At 43.8% G+C, this 22,671-nt stretch overlaps 1 protein-coding gene across 3 annotated transcripts in view; it reads right to left on the minus strand.

The window, feature by feature from the left end:
* RAPGEF5 (Rap guanine nucleotide exchange factor 5) overlaps positions 1-22,671 on the minus strand; it is a 161,776-nt gene that overhangs the window by 51,176 nt on the left and 87,929 nt on the right. For all 3 annotated transcript variants that reach the window (XM_048070208.2, XM_048070211.2, XM_048070209.2), the window contains 2 exons: positions 12,548-12,651; positions 12,140-12,228 (listed from right to left, as the gene is read on the minus strand). In XM_048070208.2, coding sequence (XP_047926165.1) covers positions 12,140-12,228; positions 12,548-12,651 — 193 coding nt within the window. The remainder of the gene's footprint in view (positions 1-12,139; positions 12,229-12,547; positions 12,652-22,671) is intronic.

The raw sequence follows: 22,671 nt of genomic DNA on the forward strand, positions 1-22,671 counted from the left end.
AGGAGACGTTATATGAGCTACTGCCACAGCTACAACTCAAATAGGTATTTTTCACCTCATCTGAGAGATGGGAATACCAATTTACTTTATTGCAGTAACTGATGCTATTCTGAAAAGCTTTCTGCCAGAAGCAGCTATAGTCCATGAGTACAACTGACACATCATGAGAAACCTTTGGCTGCCAAAGTGGTGTAATTCTACTCCTATTTCAACCTGTGAAAGGATCAAAATTGTCTTAAAAAAACATGCAGAACTGTCTCCAATGCCAACCACATAGACTCCCTTAAAAGGCGCTATATATCCCAGCAGATACTAAACCAGATCAAGCCTTTCCTTCCGAAAAAGCTGTCGCAATTTAAAGCCTGCATTGTGCATCAACTGAAACATGTAAGCTCGTAAAGTTTCTGAATTTATGCAAAGTGCTTTTTGTTCCATTATTTCCTGTTTAGACAGGCACCTCAGCTTTCACTAAACTATTCCAATTACAACCATCTAGTCCTACATCCAATAGCTGATCTTCTGGCTTGCCCATTAAAACAAAACAAAACAAAAAAAAAAAAAAAAGCAAGATAACATAAACCAGATCAGAATACCAGCCAACCACATTCAGCATGAGCCAATGTGGCTGTAAGTAACTGTTGTCACAGCTGCTCTTTCCCCCTTTTTTTTTTTTTTAACTCAGTCATGGTAGAGAGAGCACCAGCCAGAGCTAGCGCAAGGCACAGCCGAGCTCCATTACACTTCATAACCCGAGGCATGTTACAAAGGAAATAGGAAGAGCAAGGACAGAACTTTGTGGAGGGCGAAACAGAGAAGCAACAGCAGTCAGAATCGGGACATTGCAGCCACCACCATGGAGCTGCGTTACTTGGGGTGAAAACCTATTTTTCTGGCACCAGCATGCCTATCCCACAGACAAGAGTTCTCATGCAATAGTGTTTATTCAACTATACAACAAGCACAGGCATTTGCTGCTGTAATCCAGCTCGGGGGGAGCACTTATTAAGGGAGGTCTTAAGAGCCCGCAGAAAGCCTCATCAGGCACTACACATACGGAAATAACCAGAAATCTGTTCCAATTAATGGCTCACAAATAGGTCCTGGGTCATGGCTTTTTGTTCTTAATTTTTCTGGGTGTCCTCTGAGCACAGAGATTTACAGAAAATGCTAAAGTGAACGGTTGGAAATAGAACAACTGCATCAGCATACTGTACAACAAAGTATCACCGAATGGTAATAACAGAGGGTATGATAGGTAGCTTAGTAAAGTAATGATAATTGTAGTTTGGCTATCGTCCAAAACAGCCCTGGTCCTGCTCACGAAAAGACCAAGGCTGCTACTTCCATAATACTGTGAAACTGTTTGAACTGAGGGCATGTTAAGGAGGATTGCGGGGGAAGGAGGAATTAACAGCATGAGAGTAAATTTAGTTCACAAGGGGAAAAAAGCAGCTTTGAAGAACAGATTTCTTTCAGCTTTTTCACACACAACCTCAAAGCACAGGTCTTCAGTCTGCCAGTGAATCCATCCTTCCACCCCGTGGGCGGGGAATGAACACGCTCTTTATATTCCTCAGAAAATGTTAATCTCACAAAAAAATCATTGTGTTGTAGTGACATTGAGCACTGGAAACACTGGAATTCAAAGCCTGAAGACAGTGCATGAACTGTATTCTTGAACTCAAAGATGCAGCAAGCATTTCAAGATTTTATGTTTTCAGCATTCCTACAAGAAAACTCCCCCACCTATGCAGTCATCTTCCCCAAAAAATCATTCAGAGAAGTGTATCCAAGATCTACAGCTTTACACAGAGGCAGATCTCAGGAAGGAGGGCTTTGCTCTGTTCTGCAGACAAGCTTTCTACTTAGCAGCCATCACACAAAGTGCTAATAGCACGACAGGAGTCATTAATGTACAAACACCCCTACTTATGTCGGCAGGCGGTGAATCGCTGTGATGTGGGAGAGGAACACACAAAGAGAGCACTGAAAATATCATTCAGCTTTCAGCAGTCTGCAGCAGTGAGAGGCTGCAGATCAGGGTTTGAGAATGAAAAGCCTGAGGAAGGAAGGAAAGGAGGACAACACTAAGCGGCGAGGATGAGTAAATACTGAAGGAAGATGCTGGACCTGTGGTGAAGGGCACCGTGGTTGGGGTTCCCAAAGAACTGCATGGTCGGTGGCTCCTGTTGAAGGAACAGGATGTGCAGATACAACACAAGAAGCAGCAATGCTGATATTTTGGTTTTGCCTTTCCAGTTCCTACTCTCACTGTTAAACAACCTGCCAACCCACACACAATCTGCTGCTGCTCCTTAAAGGGTCAGTAATACTTATTTTATTTCAGACTTACAGAAACACTTCACTCTTCCACCACCCCCAACAAATAGGTGGCTGCAATAAGAGACATTCTCTTATTAATCATGTCTCGCTTCTTCTCTAGTGGAAACAGTAGCTTCGAGATAACTGGGTATGTTTTAGAACTAGTCAACTTCATAAGCCACGTTCTGGGAAAACCTGAAGACAGGGCTGTATGTAGGGGCTGAGAGGACCTAGAAAGTCATGTAAGCTTCACTGTAGGGACTGTCCTCTCCTCCTTTCATATATTTCTCATTGGTGGTTTAAATCCATTGCTGCAGGGGAACTGAGCCCAAGTAGACAGGAAACTAGTAAGAGTTAGCACAGTTTAGACTCATCTCGCCATTTGGCTGCATCTTTGCATCAAGTCCACATCAGCGTTGACCTTCTTCGTTTAGACATCCTTATGGATCCCTAGGACATGGTCCTGTCTCCTCTGCTCCTTCTGCCCAGCCTCCCAGGGGACAAGGCTCATGCTTCACTCCAGCTGACAGATAATGGAGGATGGCCACGGCAGATGATGTTGCACTGTGTTGTGTACTTAACGGGGCTGAACTCTGGTCTGCATCTGCAGGGCATGACATGGGTTGCAACAGAAGAAATCTGGCATGTTTTGCCTCCAAATTTGCAGCTGTCAAACTGAGCAGACCTTCTGTACAGCATATAAGCCAAACGGAATCAGCCCAACTGGCTGGCGTTCTAAGATGACATCTGCCTTGTCAAGAGAGATCTCTTTGGTACCAACACTGTGCAGCAATTCGGTTTTCATTTTTGCCCATATGGCCCTCAGTCTTAACCATCAGATCTGAGAACACTACTTATTTCTGCTAGGTTTGACTCTGACCAGCCACTCTTGAATTACTTGAAAAGGACTCAAGCTAAGGAGTACATTAAGAGGCAACCTCTACTACTCTTTCATCACTAAAATACAAGCACTTGTATAAAATAAAATCGTGTAAGAATTTTTCTATCCCTTTCATACTCACTTTTTGGCTTAACAACACAAGACAATCAACAATGATCAAAAGTACTATTCTGAAAAAAAGTTCCAAAAGAATATTTCTCAAATATACAAACGTTCCTCTACAATCTCAGCTACGTAATGCATATATTAATTTGAAGATACGTATGACCACATGTCCTTCCATACATTTGAAACATTTACTCATTGGTTTGGTAATTCATTGAAATTGGAACATTGGTTTGGTAATTCATTTCTATTACCTAGACTTCCAATGACATTAGGGCAAAAATGATCTGATTAAAACTCTTTAGGACCACACTTGGTTTTCCAGAAATCTTACCAAATTTCCAGTGTCAAGGCAACCTGTCTCACAGGTAACTCACCAAAATGTTTACATAATCCAAGTCCACTCCGCAGTACAACGAGTTAACATATTCTGCCTTTTACAACTTAAAAAGAAAAAGAGCATCTTTCACTGTCGGAAGAAAATTATTCACCCTTAAAAAGTTCTCCTGCTAGACCTGTGCTTGTCAATTCCTTTCTACTTATATCGCAAAGATTATCAAGCCCCCTTACAGTACTTATAATGTACATCTTCATAATAAATTATTTCACACTAGGCTTTCATGGTGTTTCCTTATCACTTTCTCACATAGCAAAAGGTGAAAACTAGCTATAATAAACCACAGAATTAGAGGGGAAAGTCTGAGAAACTAAGGATATTATGATCTAATTTACTTCAAACACAAAATACATGAAACAGCTGGGGCCTTACTGTCTCCCACCAGAGCTATTCGTGCACAGAGTACTAAAAGTTTGTTTAGGCGCAAGAGGTGCCAAAAGGTGCCTAGGTGCTCCTGGGCACACTGAAACCATGTGTTTGCTTGATGGCTACCCTCAGTTCCCTTCCTTCCTTGCAAGTGTCTGCTTTGCTAGGTAGGCTTACCCTATGAAAATTGTTTGAGGTGATGAACTGTAAAATACCACCAGCTTCTACAGAGAGAGCCCTGACTGCTGAGACAACAGGATGTGCATCATTCCCAGGCTGACTTCAGGAAACCGTGCAGCAGGAAGGCTGGGTTCATGGAAACGAGGGAGCAGACAGAAGTGTCTGCCCACAGCACCATGAGCAGGACATTGCCCAGTGTGAGCAGAGGGCAGAGGATTTTAGACCTCACTGGATACAACGGTGCAGTAGTCCAGGAGCAGCATTTATCATTATCCGCCTTTCCAAGAGAATTCCCTAAACTAGTGCCTGAGCACAAACAAAAAAAGCAACAACCTTTTTCAGGCTCTGCATCCTCACTTCCCAGAAATAACTGCATAAAATCCTGCCAGGAGACGGTGTCTTTGACACATTCCCCTTGTTGGCATTTCCTATTAGCCTAGGCACCGCAGCGTGTGACACGCTGTCTGTAGTGAATCCCAGACACGACACTCCTTCTGCAGGCTGATTCAGCTCACTAATGTGGCAGAAAATAACCCCAGAAAAGGGAAAAAGATAGTTTCCTATGACGATACATCTACTTGGCCCGAGGTCAAACCAAGAATATCAGAGAAGAATGGGCTACATGACGGTGACCAGGTGGACCAATGGAGGATGTCACGTCTCCCCATTTGAGCAGAAGCCAGTGCCTTGGTCCCAGCCCAGGGCAACTGCCTCCCTGGTCCCAGCTCCAGGCACCAATGGGCCGTTCAGCACACTCAGCAGAAAACTGCTCACCCTCTGCTGCCAGTTGAGCTGGTACCTTGCTCAGCTGACCAGCTGCAGGAACCAGTGCCTTATAATGTATATATAACCTTAAATTCTGATCCACTGATTGCAAACTGCAACGGGCTGCATGCAAAGCACCTGGTCAGATCAAGGATCCCCAAAAAACAGAAACAGGTCTTGGACAGGGGCCAATAGAGGATGTCCAGAGGAAGAAAAATACAACAAAAAAATACAGAAAAATGACAAATACCAAGTTGTCATTCTCTCTCCATTATACCCTCCAAACTTCCAGCAACTGGCAGTGTAGACTTCCCGAATAGAAGTTATATTCACATCACTGCAGTTTGGGATTTTTTGCTATGACTATGCCTTATTTGTTTTCAAACCCTTCCAAACCTTGGTTTCCACAAAATACTCGCAACAATGAGTTTCACAGTTTAGTTGTGCATCATATTAAAGAACAAACAAAACAAAAAACCAACCACCACCAACAAGCTCCTTGCTAGTTATAAAACAAAAAAATTCACTGTATTACAAAACACTTCCTAATTATAAGAAGTGATGAATAATCTTTCCATATTCACCTTCCCCACGTAAACCATGGTCTTATAGACTGCACCATACCCCCTCCTTTACAGATACCGCTTTCTTATTCTGAACAGCCCTAGACTATTTAGTCTCTGATACATTTAATCTATACTTCTACTCACCCTTGCTGCCCTTTCATGCTTTTTCTAGTTCATTTACAACCTTTCTGAGCCATGAGAGAAGGAACCATAGTATACATACCATAGAGTTATACAATAGCGTAACTATGATTCTTGCTGGTCTTCTTTCCTAATTGCCCCAAATATCATTTTCCTTTTTCATCAATGCTAAACAAAATTTTCCAAGAACTATCGACACTGTCTCCAAAGACCTATTTTCTGCATGGTACTTGCTATTTCAGCACCTCCACTGAATATGGATAATAAGGATTTCCTTTTCTCCATGTTAGAGAATTCATTACCTTGCATTTATCAAACTTGAATCTCATCTGCAATTTCATCACCCAGTTGTGCAGACTTTTACTCCTTTTATCTTTCTTCAGCCACAGGGCTCGTTTGAGTGGGCCCACTCCCAACTCGTATTCCCAGTGCCACATTGCCCAATTCTTATTACTTTCATGAGGCTATTTTTGAGTTGGATCTGCTTCCTGATCTAACCTACCTTGCAGAAACACCCCAGCAAAGCTTGTCAGTACTACGGTAGGATGTGACTGCTCAAACAGGCAGTCAGAGGCAGGGGTAATAGGGCATACAAGTACATAACCTTGCATGGCCACCAAAGATGAAGGCATGGCTTCATTTATCATGAGATCCTCAACCAGTTAACATTATTAGTGCATTCTGTTACCTCAGTTTTCACCTCACACTCAGCAGCACCCCAGTTTCCAGCAGCAACTTCTCTCCATTTTGATCACTGACAAGTTACTCTTTCCTTTCCCTCAGCACCATAAACCTGCATGCATTTCTTCCTTCTGCTTGTATGGTAATGCTACCCAATTTCCCAGTGGAAAGCCATAATCTGAGGCTGCAGTTCGGCATATAATTTCAACTCCTATAAGTAAGTGCGGCTGCTAGAGGGACAGGTCCTTCCCTCCTGCTGCCCTCACTTCTTTCCCACTCTGTGCAGCTCTCTCCCTTGTGGCAGGGACAAAACTTGTACCTTTGACAAATTCAGTGGATCAGGAAAATGATCAGTCTTAAAACCAGTAATTTAGTATTTCCTGGGTTGGTGTCAGCCAGGATCCATAGAAGGCTGGACCGGCAGAGGGATCAGTGCGGCAGCAGGAACGAGTGGCTGTGGAAGACTGAGCCGCTGCTTTCAGCTGTAGCGTCAGTTTATGCTGGAATAATGGATTGGTAAAATGACAACCTTATTGCTTAGATGCTCCCCAAATAGGACCATTTCTTTTAATTGGCATCACATTTCCCACCTTCCTCTGCCACTGAAGCTGATTTATATGATAGATTACACAGCACTGTTAGGAGTTCAGCAATTTCATATCTGAGTTCCTTTAGAAGTCTTTGGGGAGTAACGTCTGATCCCAGTGATTTGTAACTATTCATTTTATTGATTTATTCTAAACCTACTTCTACTGACACTTCAATTTGAGACAGCTTAGACTCATTGTGCATGAAGAAATGGTCCTGCCCGGGAACCTCCCCGAGTTCCCTCGCACTGAACACCGAGATAAACGATTGCTTCAGCTTTCTGCTCTTGTCACACTGACGTTGCTCCTTGCACGTTAACTCTGCTAAACTCCTGTTCCTCAATATGGGCATGGCAGTAATATGCATTTAGTCACCTCAGTTCACCCACTTTTCCCAAGACTTTGGGGAAAAGTTTACAAAATCAGTCAGAATGATGACAGACAGCATTTCAGTACAAATAACTAGAGAGAGGTACAGCCAGCAGACTGTTATTCTCACCATCTTAAAAGCTGGAAAATCGGATCACAAACCGTTAGGCAAATATTTACTCTCCTTGACATTAGTCCCCATGCATGAGATATATTCATGTTGATTTTGTGGCAGTCACAGGAGTACACCTTTTACGACACCTTTTACTCATCAGGAACAAGGCACAGTGAGCAAAAGCATTCTTTACAACAAAGAAACAACAAGCAATCAGACTTTTTCTAGGATTATTAAATAAATGACAATACCTGAGAGAGGCAGCGCTGTAACCCTTTTTGGCAGGACCATTTAGCAGCTCTCTGACTACATCTGCTTGTATAAGACAGTAAGTACCATTCTCCTAAAACGTCACACACAGTTCCTCAGAGGGTGCCTTACCCAACATCAAAGCACTGTATTTGGTCCAAGTGTAGAAGCAATGGATTAAACAAAGGTAACCTAAATAAGGTAGCACTTCCAGTACAAAAAGGCATGGTCTGAGAGCATCTCATGCATGCTAGGTTATGATCTGAAATCTGCAACTGCTTCTGTGTGAGGAGAGAGTTCCCACTAATCCCAGGACCATCTACAGCCCCAAATAAAATGGCACAGCATGGTAGAAAGGTCATTACTCTTTTCCTCTCCTATTCTGAAGACATTCAGATTACACTTTTCCATACCTATTTGAGCTAGGTCATGAGGATTCATCCTCTTTTTCTGTCCCATTAACCCTTCTCCAGGTCTTCTTCACCTGCCATCCTAATTTCTGCAATAGCCTATCTGACAACAGTATCATGCCTCTCCTCTCGCCACAATCCCTTTCACTGAGCCCATTAAAAAGATCCATCAGTTAAGATGGACACCATCACGTTGCTCCAGTCACACCATTCCTCTTTTACATCCTTTCTACAAATCTCCCACTGCTTCTTGCCCTCAAAGACCTTCACTGATCAGTCTTTTCTCCCTACTCACTCCCCAAAAATGAATCCCATAGTAGGCAGTTAAAAGGAAGGTAGTGTCATTTGACATGATGAGGGGAGATTATGTTTTGTTTCAGCAATGTTCAGCTTAAGCTGCTTGAGAGAGATGGTCCAGTGGATGGAGGGAAATGGCCCGTGGGATGCAGGCAGGCCTGGGGAAGTACCAGCACTGGGTCATTCCAGAGGCCATCAAACATTGAATGCAATCACTCTGAGGCAGGATGGTATGTCTGAATAGCAACCAGGCAGAGGATAATCAAAGACTAGATGAGATAATATCCAGGGAAGGAAATGCTGCTCATGTCCAGGAAAGAAAAGCTTTTGCAGGAAAAGACAACAATTTTTAAAGTGTTGTAGTTATCAGGAAGGGATTAGAGATCCTGAGACGCTAAGATTTGGCCGCTCAGAGATTACTCGTTCAAGTCCTCATCGTTGATGAGGATTAGCCAGGAGGTATGCCTAGCATTTTCTGCCTGGATATTGACATATACGAAGGGCCTCACTGTTCAACTCTTAAAACTTCCAACTGCCCTCTAAACTATGCACTCAGCAGACACCCCCAGTGACTCCAACAATCAGAAATGATTCAAAAAAGTTGTTAGTTACAAAAACAGAAAAATTTTCAGCTCTCTCACAGTAGGAAACAAAAAGAACAGCTTTCTTTGGGGGTACATGACAGGTTATAGCAACTCAACGAGATGAAAACTTTCTCCCTTTGAGATGGAGGACTGTAGGTTTGTTGTGGCATCATCTTAAACTACAAGTCCCAGTTTAAGATGATGCCAGAGAAACTCACATATAAGCCTAATATAGACATCTCCAAAAACCCGTCATTAACCAGTTACTAGGTACAAAAGTTTGAAGAGTCTTGCAGACCTCAGGCTTTCAAGACATCCTTGCCAGCAGAAGTCATCAGAGCTACAGGCTAGTCTGAGTGTGCACATTGCAATGTCCCTTTAGCATCCTCAGTTGCTGTTAACAGTGTTCAATCTCTTCAGGCTGGGTGAGAGAAGGTGCCCCCAACTCTTTATTTTGGCAGCTCTTGTGAAAGAGGAATTTTTAAGGTATCTTACTACAGTTTTAGTGGCAGCTGAAGGGAGCCTTGAGGCCTGGGCTGGCCCACAGTTAAATTTACTCCAGACCAGCCCCAAAGCTCCCCTTTAATCTCCCAGCAAAAAACAAACAGCTACCTGCTGACTTGGCCTAGGAAATGGAGTGTGGCTGGAAGCAATACGTGGAGCATCATTCAGCCATGTCAGTGTTTACAAAAAGCGGTGCTCTGTGACCACGTTAGCCCCAGGGGACAGAGGATATTTGCTGTTATGACCACTGAGAGCTGCTCTTATCATTTGCTATACAAAAGGTGGGAACGAAAACATGCAGAACACCCCTCCCTGGGAATCAGTGCAAAGGGTCAAACAGAACAACAGCCCCATATGCACAAGCATATGTGACCACTGCTCTTTCCCATATTCCATACAGCACAAATAAGCAAACCCGGCTGGGGGCTGCAGGGAAAACAGGAGGCCAAGGAAGTCATCCTGCAACTGGAAAACCGACAGCGGGAGCAGCAGCTGGGTACAACAACATTGTCCTTTTATGTTCCATAAAGCCATGCCTGTGAAGACACAAACTTACAGGACCCTGCAACTCAACCATCCTCTGAGATGGGCCTGCCTGGAACTACAAAAATTACCTACAAAGGACAGCAAATCCAAGCAGATAAACAGCAGAAGGATGCCTTCAGGTGCACATGCAAAGATGTGCATGTGCTCACTATACAGCCAATATCCCATACCCCTTTACATCAGTTGCTACCCAGTCTGCAGAACAGACTGATCAAAACCATCACCCACCTCACAAACACTGGGAAACATAACTCCTGAAGGGTTTTATTTTGAAGACATTCTATATTACCAGATGAATAAAGCCAGACAAAAAAAAAAAAAAAAAAAAAAACAAACTACACAAGAAATTGGAGGGCCACCGGGCAAGGTTTACCACACTTCCTTGTGGTGGCAAAAAAAAAAAGAAACCACAACTACCTTGTTGCATCCCTCGGATCCAGCTAATCCTGGACACAGCAGAACTAATTGCTTCTTTCTCAAAGGAGATGTGATAAGGCACGAAGAGGTGAGGAGAAGCCAATCAGCCTCTAAATACACTGCCATCTGCTAACAACCAGTCAAGTAGCGGCTTTAGCATTTGTTTGGAGGGCACTTTACCAGCCCCTCTCCCTAACAATAAGAACAGGTTTATGAACTGCCTCCCGGTGATGGGAGGGAGAGAGAGCAAAGAGGGGAAAAAAAGAAAAGGTAGTAAATGTGAGGATACGTTCAGCACCTAATGCTTTTTGTAAGGAGCGCTTTGTATTTTAAACCCCTGAAATATAATGTAGGACACTAGTGAAAATCTCATTGTTTTCTGGCAAGATTATGAGCTTACAAAAGAAGCTGGAGCAGTCCGTAAGGGCGGGTCGCTGATGTCCGTCAATGTGCAGGTGATAAACATTCATGGAGGAACTTATTCTGCATCCAACATTTGACCTTAAGGGGTCAACGAAGGACCCTCACTGCGCTGCAAAGAGCTGGCTCAAGTAAATCACAGAGCTGGACTGACCGCATCTCTGGAAGCGAAACAATCAGAGCCTCTCTCTGCACTAAATATTAATGTCTAGGCAGACAAAAGCAGCACGAGGAATATCATAATAATATCGCCACCAGACACTCTATATATTTCTTCGGGGCATCCATTCATCTTTGCCAGGAATATGCCTATTGTCCCACATTAAACTAATGGCTTGTTCTGAGGACCCAGTCCTGACGTTCCTCTGGGAATCACAGATGTTATTTATATTTTCAGTCACTTAAAAGGATTAAATTGTGTTTATTCTCGGTAATCTCATTTGTAGAGGGAGAGATATACAGGCATCAGGAGTATGCATTTTAACCCTGTTGGGAACGGCCAAACGCCGGGCTCTATTTCCAGCCAGCTCTTCCTTGGCTCTTCAGAATTTGGGATCTCTGCAAATCTCACCAGCCTGGTGATTTTGGGACCTCTGCAAGTCTCAGCAGCCCGGCCACTTCCATTCAAACTAGCTAGGAATTGCATGTTGCAGGCACTTCTGACAAACTGCCACAGCAGCCCTGGTGACAGCAAGCTGTGCGTATAGCCAAGCGATCCAGCTGAAAATTAAACTGCATGTCAAGTAGCCCGATCAATATAATAATTGCTCCAGGCTGGAACAAATTACAGGCTCCGGCTGAAGACACCCGAGTAGAAAGCATCAGGCAGCACACGCCGTTATCCTGGCGTATGAGAAAATTTAGAAGCCGCCTTTATGAAACGGAAAACGTGCCGAAGCACTCGGGGGGAGCACAGCGAGGCTGCAGCGCTCACCGAGTGGTCCGGGGGATGCTTTAGGGCTCAGGGCACATCTTGTGCGGTTACAGCCGCGAACAGCAAGCTATGCACAAGCCGCCTGCTGCTGAGCTGCGCCTCCCGGTGACCGCAGGCTCTCGTTGCCCTCTCTTTGCTCCCCCGGTTTGCACGGCGGGTGCCCAAAAGGCTGCAGCCGGCTTCCAGCCGCGGGTACCCGGGGCCGCCCCCCCCCCGTTCCCCCCCGTTCCCGTCCCGGGAGCGCTCCCCAGGGCCGGGGGTCCCGTCGGGGCTCGCTCCTTACCGGTGTCTTTGTCCTGCGCCGCTTCCAAGTGCAGGTCGCTCAGGAGATGCTCCAAAATCTTCTCCGGCGTCCCCGCCACCACCACGTACCTGTCGGAAAGCAGAGAGTCCCCGGAGTCATCCTCGGTGGAGGACTGCGAGCGGCTGCTCCACTCGTCCTCCTCGTCCTCCTCGTCGATGTACTTGAAGTAGGGCACGTCGAAGGTGGGCAGCGGCCGCTCCCCCGCCAGCGCCTCGGGCACCCGCGCCCTGCCGCTGCCCATGGCCCCGCACGGCCCCGCACGGCCCCGCAGCGCCCCGGGCCGGGGGCCGCCGCCGCCTGGGAGCGGAGCGGAGCCCGGCTCAGCCCGGCCCGGCCCGGCCCGGCCCGGCACAGCGCTCCCGGAGCCCGGCTCAGCCCCGTCCTTACCTCCCGCGCCGCTCGGGGGCCGGGCTGCGTGACCACACCTTCCGCAGCACCAGCGCCGCGCCGGCCTCCTCCCGAGCCCGCTCGCCGCCGCCTCCATCCTCCGCCTGCCGTGACACAGAGAGAAAAAAAAAAGGGGGGGGGAGACAGAGAAAAAAAAGGGAAAGGTCGCGGTCAGCGCCCGCCCGAGGGGCTCGGCCCCTATGGCAGGATGGGGTTAACGGGGGGCGGGGGGTCCCTTTGGGGCAGCGCCCTGCGCTGGTTCCCGGGGGGATGTGGGGTTTCTGTGCCCCCGAGGTGGGGTAAATTTAATTTTCCAGCGGCCCAATGCAGCAGGGGACGGGAGCCCGAGGGCTGCCCGGCGCTCCGGTGCCGGCTGTGTGCGTTGTGCACAGCTTCCCTCCCGCCCTGAAACAAAGGCAATAAAAGCGGTGGGGTAGGCACGCAACAAAAGCCCCTCTCCAAACGCTTCGTGGGCAACCCTCCCTCCTTCTTTTAGGGCAACTTTTTAACTCGGGGACCAGCCGCCAGGCAGCAGGTCCCGCTGAGGCTCGGCTGAGGGCCCGGCCCCTTCTGCCCCCAGCACCCAAAGCGGCTGGCCCTGCCGAGCAGGAGGCTGCTGCTGCTGCACGGGTGTGTCAAGTGCACAGTACCCAGCAGCGACCAAGACTGCGAGTAGCCTGAAATTTGCTGAGGAACACATCTTGGCAGCACAAGGGAGAGAAACCCCTTTACTGCCCCCCCCTTTCCGATCATTTTATTTCTGAGACCCGGTTTAGTCTGACTGCCACCTCTGGTTGTCAGTGGGTGCAGGCATGTCCAAAGATGCAGCCCCTGCCCTGAAGAAGTTTTCTTTATCAGTAAACAACACGTAGAATTGATCTATGAAATTTCTGCAAGGTCAGACATACAGGTACCGAGCCAATTAATGTCAGATATTCATTGTAACGCTCCCAGGGGACAGTACTGAGAAGACACGGTACAGGAATACTGATGCATAATTGTAATCTTCCATTTCACCAGACGTGTTTTTTTTTGTTGTTGTTGTTGCCTACATATATGAAAAGCTGCAATGAAAGAGGCGGCGAAAGAGGAGCGCGAGAACAAGAATCAGAGCATTAAAGCCATATAGTAACAAGGGGGTTTATACAAATAGATACATCTCTCCATTTCTCTCTGTCTTACTTCTGGCATCCTCTAAGACAGCCCCGATACTCATCTCCCTGTGCTCACTGACATGGCAAACTGCAGCATATATGGGGCACGCATGTGAAAGGATGCTGCTGTGTTCGTCCAAAGCATCTATATGGGAATGGGTTTTAAGCGTATCCATATCCATTTACATATAGGAGCAGCTGGCTGCAAGTCAACAGCGAGCACAGGGAGAGCGAAAGCTATATTGTACTGAAAGGACGTTTACAATGGTCTGTTCTGGGAGACAGTGCTCCTGCTTTAACATCCCACCAAGCAGAATTATTTCCCAAAAAAATCCCTCTATAAATATAAAACTATATGCAAATTAATTACATACAGCACCCCAGTGGTGAGATTTTCATAAGGCTCTTCTTTTTGTCCTTACCCATTTTATCAATTTCAAGGAAGAGTAAAAAAACAACCCCTTTTATCAGGAAGGACAAAAAGTGTGCAAAACTAAGGCCAGTCAGGTTCAATTTGGATTTTCATTACGTATAATAATTATTTCCATAAAAGGGGAGGGATAGGGAATTTCTTTATTTGGCTATCATCTGTTATAAATAATTTCACTTTAAGGGAAGAATTATTGCTTCATTAAAACCCTACTTATGCATGACATAATTTTGTGTTCAGCCAGGCCCTTTAATCATACTGCAAGCAACAACAATTAACCTGAACAAAGCAAAGCACAAAGACAAGTGCTATGTATTCTCCCAGTTTTACAAGTTCTGATTTCACTACCGATATTATTCTGAAACGACATAAAGGCATGCTTCATTTATTGGAATCCTGAATGGTTTGTGAAATAATTAATTCTTGCTGGAATACAACCAGGCTGCTCTCAGCGTGCTCCATCTACAGCCAGTGGCAGATGAGGACGAGGATGCCAGGGGCCCCCAAGTGACAGCAGCGTGTATCGAAGAGCAAGACAGCACCCTAGCTGAGTCCCTAAAAGTCAGCATGCTGACTCAAGTGACATTTTCATCATACTGTCAATTAACAATGAAACCTGCCAGCACTTTTCCAGACCATTACACAGCCTTAAGTAGCCTGCACCAGCCTCGAAGGAGCACAGGAGCTCAGGGTTGCCATCTCTCCCCCTTTACGGGTGGAAAGATGAGAGGCCACCCCAGGGCACTGCTGTAGTTCAGTGGCAGAATCACAGCTCAGGCTCAGGTGGGTGACACTGGCACCTCAGCTCAGAGCCTCCTGATGCTGCCTACTTGGCATTTACTTTACTTTGGATTTTTATGTTTGCATTTGTGGGTTTGCAGAGGCACGTCAGTAGAGTGAAGAACACCAGAGGTGTTGTAGAGGTTAATCGTTGTCTCCCTCTGTACGTGGCCTTGAGCAAGTCACTTGCCCAGACTCTCCCATACCTCAGTTTTCTCTTCAAAAGCACCATTTGCTCCTACGCTACACACATCCTAGGAATGTTTATTTCACATTTATTACAGCTTTTAATTAATCATCTCACCTCTTGATAGCTAAACACACCACTATCAACCTCTATGCTACTTACTGGCAGGCACTTTGAGCAAGCAGGAAAGCCCTCTGGACTTGGCAGATCTTTTGACCACTATTACGGTCAAGTTTCCAGTGCTCTCATCTATCTTTCTCCTACGGAGATAGGCCATTTATCTCCCGGGTAATATATTTTAACAGCAGACAAGCACTACCTTTTTTTTTTCAGCATGAAAGGAAGCCTGGGGTGGTATAAATATTTATACGCTTACTGGAATGAAACACTGGGACTCCTGCTTAGCGGGCCTTAACTTGTGCAGGTTACGCTTTGCATGGGTAGGAATATGACCCTCTGAATTACCGCTGAAGTAGAAGAAAGCAGAGGTACCTATGACAGCGTTGCAAATAACCTTGGTGTGCCAGCTTCATCAGGGAAGACTCTTGACTTCCGTGTTTTCTGCAGTTGGCATGGAAAAACCTGATCTGTGACCAAAGCAGCCAATAACTTGGATATCAGTCAAGGACATTTCTGTGTCTCTTAAATTCCTTAGTTTGGACTTGTAATTAATCGAAACAGGAACCAACACACAGAATGTGCTGCCTCCCCTCTAGCTACTAGAAACATCCACTGCTAGAAATAGAGTTGGAAAGCTACTGTACGTCCTAACAGCTCTTGGCAGCCCACTCCTTCTTAAAAAGAACAGTGCTCTGCAACGGACACGGGCTGTTCAGAAGCCTGCTCCTTTCAGTAGAAATTTCATTTTGATATAACTCCTCCACAGGACAGGAAATCTGCGCAAATATTTTATTCACTTTAGCCATTAATGAAGCACCTGTTATATTGAAACACCACCAGCTAGCAAGGAAAAATACGCACGTCCCAATGACATAACAACTTCTGTATCTCTACACCTGCTTTTTTAATAAAATGACCTGATCCAGAGCTACCCAGGTCCAGAGAGTCTCTCACATTGTTGATTTCAGTGGGTAAAGTAACACAGAAATTAAGAGAGAAACTGAATAAAGGCATCCATAAAATTAATGGAACACCAAAAATCCAGCCTATGTACAGATTTTCCTGCTGCCACACAAGGGAGCAAAAGCAAAGAGAAGAATCTTTGGGCAATAAGCAACAAAGCAAACTTTACACAGATTATCTGCTTCAAAATCACATTAAATAACAGAGATACTGCCTTCTCTAGGAGGGCAGGAACATTTTGTTTTCACAGCACGGTTCGGTAAAACTGACTCAACACAATCAGATAATGCTGATCATTTCTGCCTCTTTTCTTTTGATGCTGGTGCCTGGGCATGCCCTTGAGAGGCACAGGAAAAGCCTAACACGAAGGATTCCCAGGGCTGTTTGTGTTCTGAAAAGGAGTCTCCCTCAGCAAACCTATGGAGCTTCCCTGCACACGTCCCATGCCCACGTGGAAATATTTCTGTGTGAGACATGTGAAATGCTGGAAGGGGTTTGGAAACACAAGGGTAAAGAAGGTTCCACTGAAGTGCAGGGAAGCTGCTCAAGTAGGTGAAAAAGCAGGCCAAAAGCCACCAAATAACAAGATCCTCATGTAAGCAGACTGATGGTTTTCCTGGACAGGTAGACTTCTGCTTAGTTGTAATCAATTCCTGGCACATATTACCCATTCAAAAGAGAAGTTACCAGAACAAGGTCAAAAAAAAAAAATCAGGTCCAAAACCAGGGAAACAGTAGTTATTCTTTAATTTAGCTCCTTTGAAAAATACTTTAAAAAAACACACCTCTGCCCTGTTCCAACTACAGCTCTGTCTTGTTCAACATATGGTAAGGAGTCGTCCTGGGTCAAAGCTCAGACAAAATGCCTTTGTCTGCTTTACCCAGTGCCAAGGCTGAAAGCACATCTCTGCAGTGTGACGTAGAGTCCCCGAACCCACTCCCTGAGAACTACCTCAGACACAAAAAAGTTGGAGCTGCTTTAGCTCATCATGTCCTACGAGTAGGTCCTGGCTTTACCTGCTGAGAGCTAGGGCTATGAAGAAAACCCTTCACAGCTCAGGTTGAAGCATGCTCAGAGCTTACTGAACCTTCAGATATTAACCTGCAAAGCTCTAGAAACTCCTTACAGAGCATGTGCAAACTGTGGGTTTTGGCCTCTAACTTGGCCAGTTGGGGTGGATAATCATGAAGATGGCAAAAAAACATCACCACCACCACCAAAAAAACCACCAAAGACTATTCCCCAAAGGGATTTCAAATCCCACTTCAGAAGTACAAGGGCATAAGAGCTGTTCAGAGAAACTTCAGCTTTTTTTTTTTTTTTAAGCACAGCAAAATGGTATTTACATCTAACTTCACTCTTAGCAGCCGCTGAACCATGTTGGCTACATTTTTCATTAAAATCTGAGGCAGACACCTTTCAGAACAAGCAGATAAGGTTTGACAATCTCATACACAACTGAAAATGGATTTTCACAATGTGAGGCATTTGCAAATGCTAGTAGTATACAATGAAATTAGTCCTAGCTATAAGATACGAACCTATTTACATTACCTATATAGAAGAAAGTAGAAAAAAAAAAGGCCATCCTATTAACAGCTTCTCCTATAAGAGATACTCTTTCAGACAGCATCTATCAAAGACCAAAGCCTGCTTACACTTTGCTATGTTTTTCCCTTGAATCTGTTACTGTGGAGAGTGCAGATTTAGATTTAAAGTCACCGAAGTACAAATAGATGTACAAAAATGGCCCTATTCTTTACAGGATATCCCTTGTTGTCTGACAGGAAAATGGAAATGAACACATCACAATTAAAGTGGAGATGGACTACAGTATCTCTGATCTCTGTGGATAATACATCTCAGAACGTGTTGCAGTATGTCACTGAGTTTCGAGAGACCAATATCCCCATTAATAGGCTTGATTCACTTTCAACTACAGCAGGAGAAAAGCATTTCAAAGTCACCAGCACATCTTAACTGAGCTATATAAGGAGGAGACCAGTAAATATTTTCTCTGCAGTCTTTCTTTATTCTCGAAAGATAGAAATAAAACATAGCTACTGTTCCACCTCTACTTAAAATATCACAGCAGGAAACATTTTAAATGGGACTGCCTATTTTGTAGTCAGTTGTATGACCGCCACTTTTTCCAAATTTCAAGGGAAAAACTGCCTCATAGGACTGCAGGAATATCAAAAGCAGCTTTTCATATAACCATTTTTACAAATAAAAAAAATGCACAAAAGGTTATGCTATTTTATTTCACTCTAAAGTATAGCTCATAGAATACTCACATTGCATTTTATTATTTTTGTCATCTCATGAACTTTTCTCCCATTCTTCTTTGTACTGTAATATTTTTGTTTCTTTGTGCAGGTGTTAAATCTGCTTTTGAAGCCGTGTGCTAACCCACAGCATACTGGGAGAAACAGAAATCCACTAATAAAAAATTAAAATGGCTTATACAGTGATTTCATTTTAACTCTCGGCAACTTCTGACCAGTCTGTAAAACTACAAAACACTTGAAATGATTCAAACACCATCTGCCCAGCAAAGGGATCATATCAAAACTTCCTGGTGGCCTCATGCTGAGCTATCTGTCTCAGCAATGCACAACAAAGAGCCCATACTCTGCTGAACAGAACCTGCTCTGAATTTCTCCACTTTGCGAGTGATGGGGAAACAAGCACGAGGCACATCTTGACAAAAAATACATAAAATAAAAAAATCCTTTGCTGCTGAAACTAATTTTGAGTATCACATTCAATAACACCCCGAATAAGCCCTGTAACAAAAATTGTTGGAGCTGTCATCTGCATACTGAGCGTCTGCTGCAAAGACAACGTTAATAACAAGTTACCCTTGTAGCGGGGTCAAAAGGATATTGCTGGTAAAACAGAGATGACAGACAACAGGCAACAGGGAAAAGATTAATATCCCTACACGGTCATACATCAAGGAACTCAATTTTTGCCTGTAATCCCAAAACTGCTGAGAGTAGGATTATTTCTGCTTTTCCTATCACTGAGAAGAAAGAAACCGCTCATGGGGATAGGGCACTGCTAAATGCAAGTCCTTATGTGAGCAGGAAGGTCCTGGGGCAAAAAAGCCTCAGTCGCCTATGTTCCCAAGCTCAATCAGTGGTCCCACTGCAAGCAATATTGGGGCTTCATTGTGTAGGCCACTTAAAAACATAAAAATCTGTACAGTTCAGGAAAGACAAAAGGAGCAATAGAAAAGGTGCCTTCCACAGCAGGTTAGCAACAACAAATCCAAGCTGAGTTCTCTGTACCCTTGTCTGGCCCCTGTTACCTCAGACTATTGCCATTTGAGGCTAAAACATATTTATGGATTGGGGTTCAACACAAAGAAGCAATACCTCTAAAGTAGGAAAAAGATCATACCTACTAAAACAACATGAAAGAAAGCATTACTGGTGTCACAACCACCAAAGTAATGATACCATAGCCTTACCCTCCACACCTCTTTGTTGGGTAATGAAAAATGTGTTTTTGAGACAACTGAAGGCTATGCATTTCGGTTTTCCCTTTCTTTGAGCACACACTCTTCATAGCTATTAGGAGATAAGTTTGACAGCCTGACAGAGTGCTGCCACCTCGGCAAGGACAACCTAGGAGACCTTCCCTCTGTAACCATACAAAAGATGAGGGGGAAAAAGAAAAAAAAAAGTAGAAGGAGGAGGGGGGAACTGAGAGAAAGACAAAAGGCATTAGACAGTATTTATATTGTTACCATTCTCTCACAGACAGCAGGGCAGCACTTATTTTAAAAACACCAGAATATAGAAGAATTGGAGTCTGGAGGCTGAGAGCACGTGTATTTGTAAACAATCTAATAAATAAACAAACAAACAAAAAACCACCTTACAATATAGCAGGACAAATTAATGTGACTTGAGAATAAAAGGGGCAGATGCCAACTATCTCTTCCAGTTGCCTTGCGATGAATGTGGTGGTGTAGAGCTGGCTGGACATTTTCCAGCACAACTTTTTTTTCTGACTGAAAAAATGTGGATTCCCGAGAACTGAAACTCTGCCAGGACATGTCAGTTTGAAGAGAAACCAGGCTGCCAGCCTCCCAGCACGCGTGCCACATGCCCCAGGCAGGCAGGGCTTTGGATTCCCCAGCCGCTCACTGCTCCTGGAGCTGGAGCCTGCGTGACCTGGTCCCAAAGCTTCCAGAGTACATGGCAGGAGAATTAAACCTCTATTTCTCCTCTAATTTTGCAACTGTATTATTTTCACCTGAATCGGATTTTTTTTTTTTCCCAGAGAATGTAAGGCTTCCTACAGGACAAAAATCCTAGCACCAGATGCAATCTCTGCCTTGCATTTAGAGTTGAAGCAAAAGTTCAACCCGCCAGCTGCTGACACGAGTGTCTTCCAGTGCTGTAGCAGCAGATGCTTAAGCCTTAGAGCTGCAGTGAAATGCATAAGGAAAATAACATATTGACTGAAGTACTGCTTGTCTAGGAAGAGGGAAGAACTGCAGAATTCACCCAGATACCCCAAGATTCATACTATGTACTGCTATTACCATGTGCCTTAGGGAAAGAAAAACCAAAGACAACTGATATACAGAAGCTCTACTTGAGAATAATATTGACATCAGAAGGGTGAAATTCTACGAATTACTGAGATATAAGGGGAATTAGATAACAAACTGATTAACATCCAGAAGAGGTGGAACTTAGCTTCTAAGGCAGTCCACATGCAGCTTTCACACAGCCATGAAAACTGCGGAAGATAACTAATATTAGTTGATTGCATTTATTACTGTAGACTAATATTCACCTTGGTAAGGACACATGTGCAAAGGCTTTACAACCTTTATAATGGGAGTAGCAATAAATAAGGTCTCCTGAAGGAATGGAGGAGATATAGCAGCAAATATATGATGCTGTCAGCTTTACAGTGCTCTAATTACCAGTGTTGGGTACCTACAGCTTCTAAGTCAAACAGACAAGATTGTTAATCTCTTTCTTTGCCTATCACTCCAATTTATACTTGGTGTGAATTAAAATATTGTTTTAAAAACCTGACATCCTGTCACTGTCTACCAGAGAAACCTTTCTCTCTTACCTTAGGTCCATAGCACGTCTCAATGTTGACAATGTTATTATTCTAATAATAATAATATTAAAAAGATGTAATTCATTTTTTTTATTAAAAATAAATATGTATGCTATCCACATTGTAAGCCAGAAATCCAAACGTGGAAGATTACAACTTGCCTACTACACTGAGGTGCTGTTTGTTACATTTATCACTGTAAGGCACATATCCTTTTCTGAAGCCCCTGTGCTCACAGAAGGAAGGAGCTGATTTCTCACAGTCGAATACTCAGCAAAGGACAGTACCTGGTTCAGACCTTGCAAAAGATAATCTCTAAAAATGAGAATACTAAATAAAGCTTGAGCTTATTTTCATCAACTTCAAAATTCTCTCAAATGCACTGACATTTAACAGGAGCATCTAACAGAGAGCGTGAAAAAGCACTTAGTAAGGCAGTAAAAAAAAAAAAAGAATTCAAAGCTAACGTTGAAAATAAAACCAATTTATTTAACTTCCAGCCAAACAGCAAAAGTCACAAACTAGAGTTTATATCCTGTGTTTTGGTGTTTTTTCCAACAAAGTTGGATATAACGCTATGATTTCAAAAAAAAAGGATGAATCACCATGAATATAATTTTCTTGGGTTTGGATGATGGTTTCAGCTCCCCCCAAAATAGCTTGGAATGGCCACTCTTTTTACTAATGCTTTATAATAGTTCTTTTCTTGCTTAATTAATTCACGCATCTAAATCATTCAAAAATAGATAAGCCTCTAATCACTTGCAGACTTGATAATGTATCCTAAGTAGACAGCAATGTGTAGAGCACACACAAGGAGGCTGTCAAAAAGAAAGGAAAAATGGGGTAGAAGGAAAAATAAAGCTCAATCCTTCCATCTAATAACAGGAGATTTGATTCTGCATCTATTACATGGGATAAAATGCTCACTGACTTCAACACAGTCTACTACAGAAATGAGAGAAATCATGCTGCTTCCATGTAAGATCTAAAAAAAAAATGTTACATACATGAACAAGGGCAAAATAAAGGTTTTGTTTTTTATTTTCTTTTCCTTTGCTAGAAGATTTGTTGTCCACATTTAGCAAAAAGCATAAAATAAAAGAATTGGGAGGGGAGGGGGGGTAAGAGCAGGTTAACAATTAACCAGCTGTTGTGAGCAATAATTCATTCAAAAGTGAAGGTTACAACACACAAGCAAGAAATTTTGTTGCAAGTTTACAACAAAGAAAAGGAGAAAAAATGCTTTCTTGTATGCCTATGTAAAGAATAATACTTTAAAATGATAAAATTAATTAAATTTTAAAGTATCGAAAAAATCTAAAACATCACAAAAAATAACAATCACAGAAAAATATAGAACAATACTAGTTATCCCATTGAGGCAACATT

Source organism: Anser cygnoides, chromosome 2 (assembly GCF_040182565.1).
Source record: "Anser cygnoides isolate HZ-2024a breed goose chromosome 2, Taihu_goose_T2T_genome, whole genome shotgun sequence".
Taxonomy (NCBI): domain Eukaryota; kingdom Metazoa; phylum Chordata; class Aves; order Anseriformes; family Anatidae; genus Anser; species Anser cygnoides.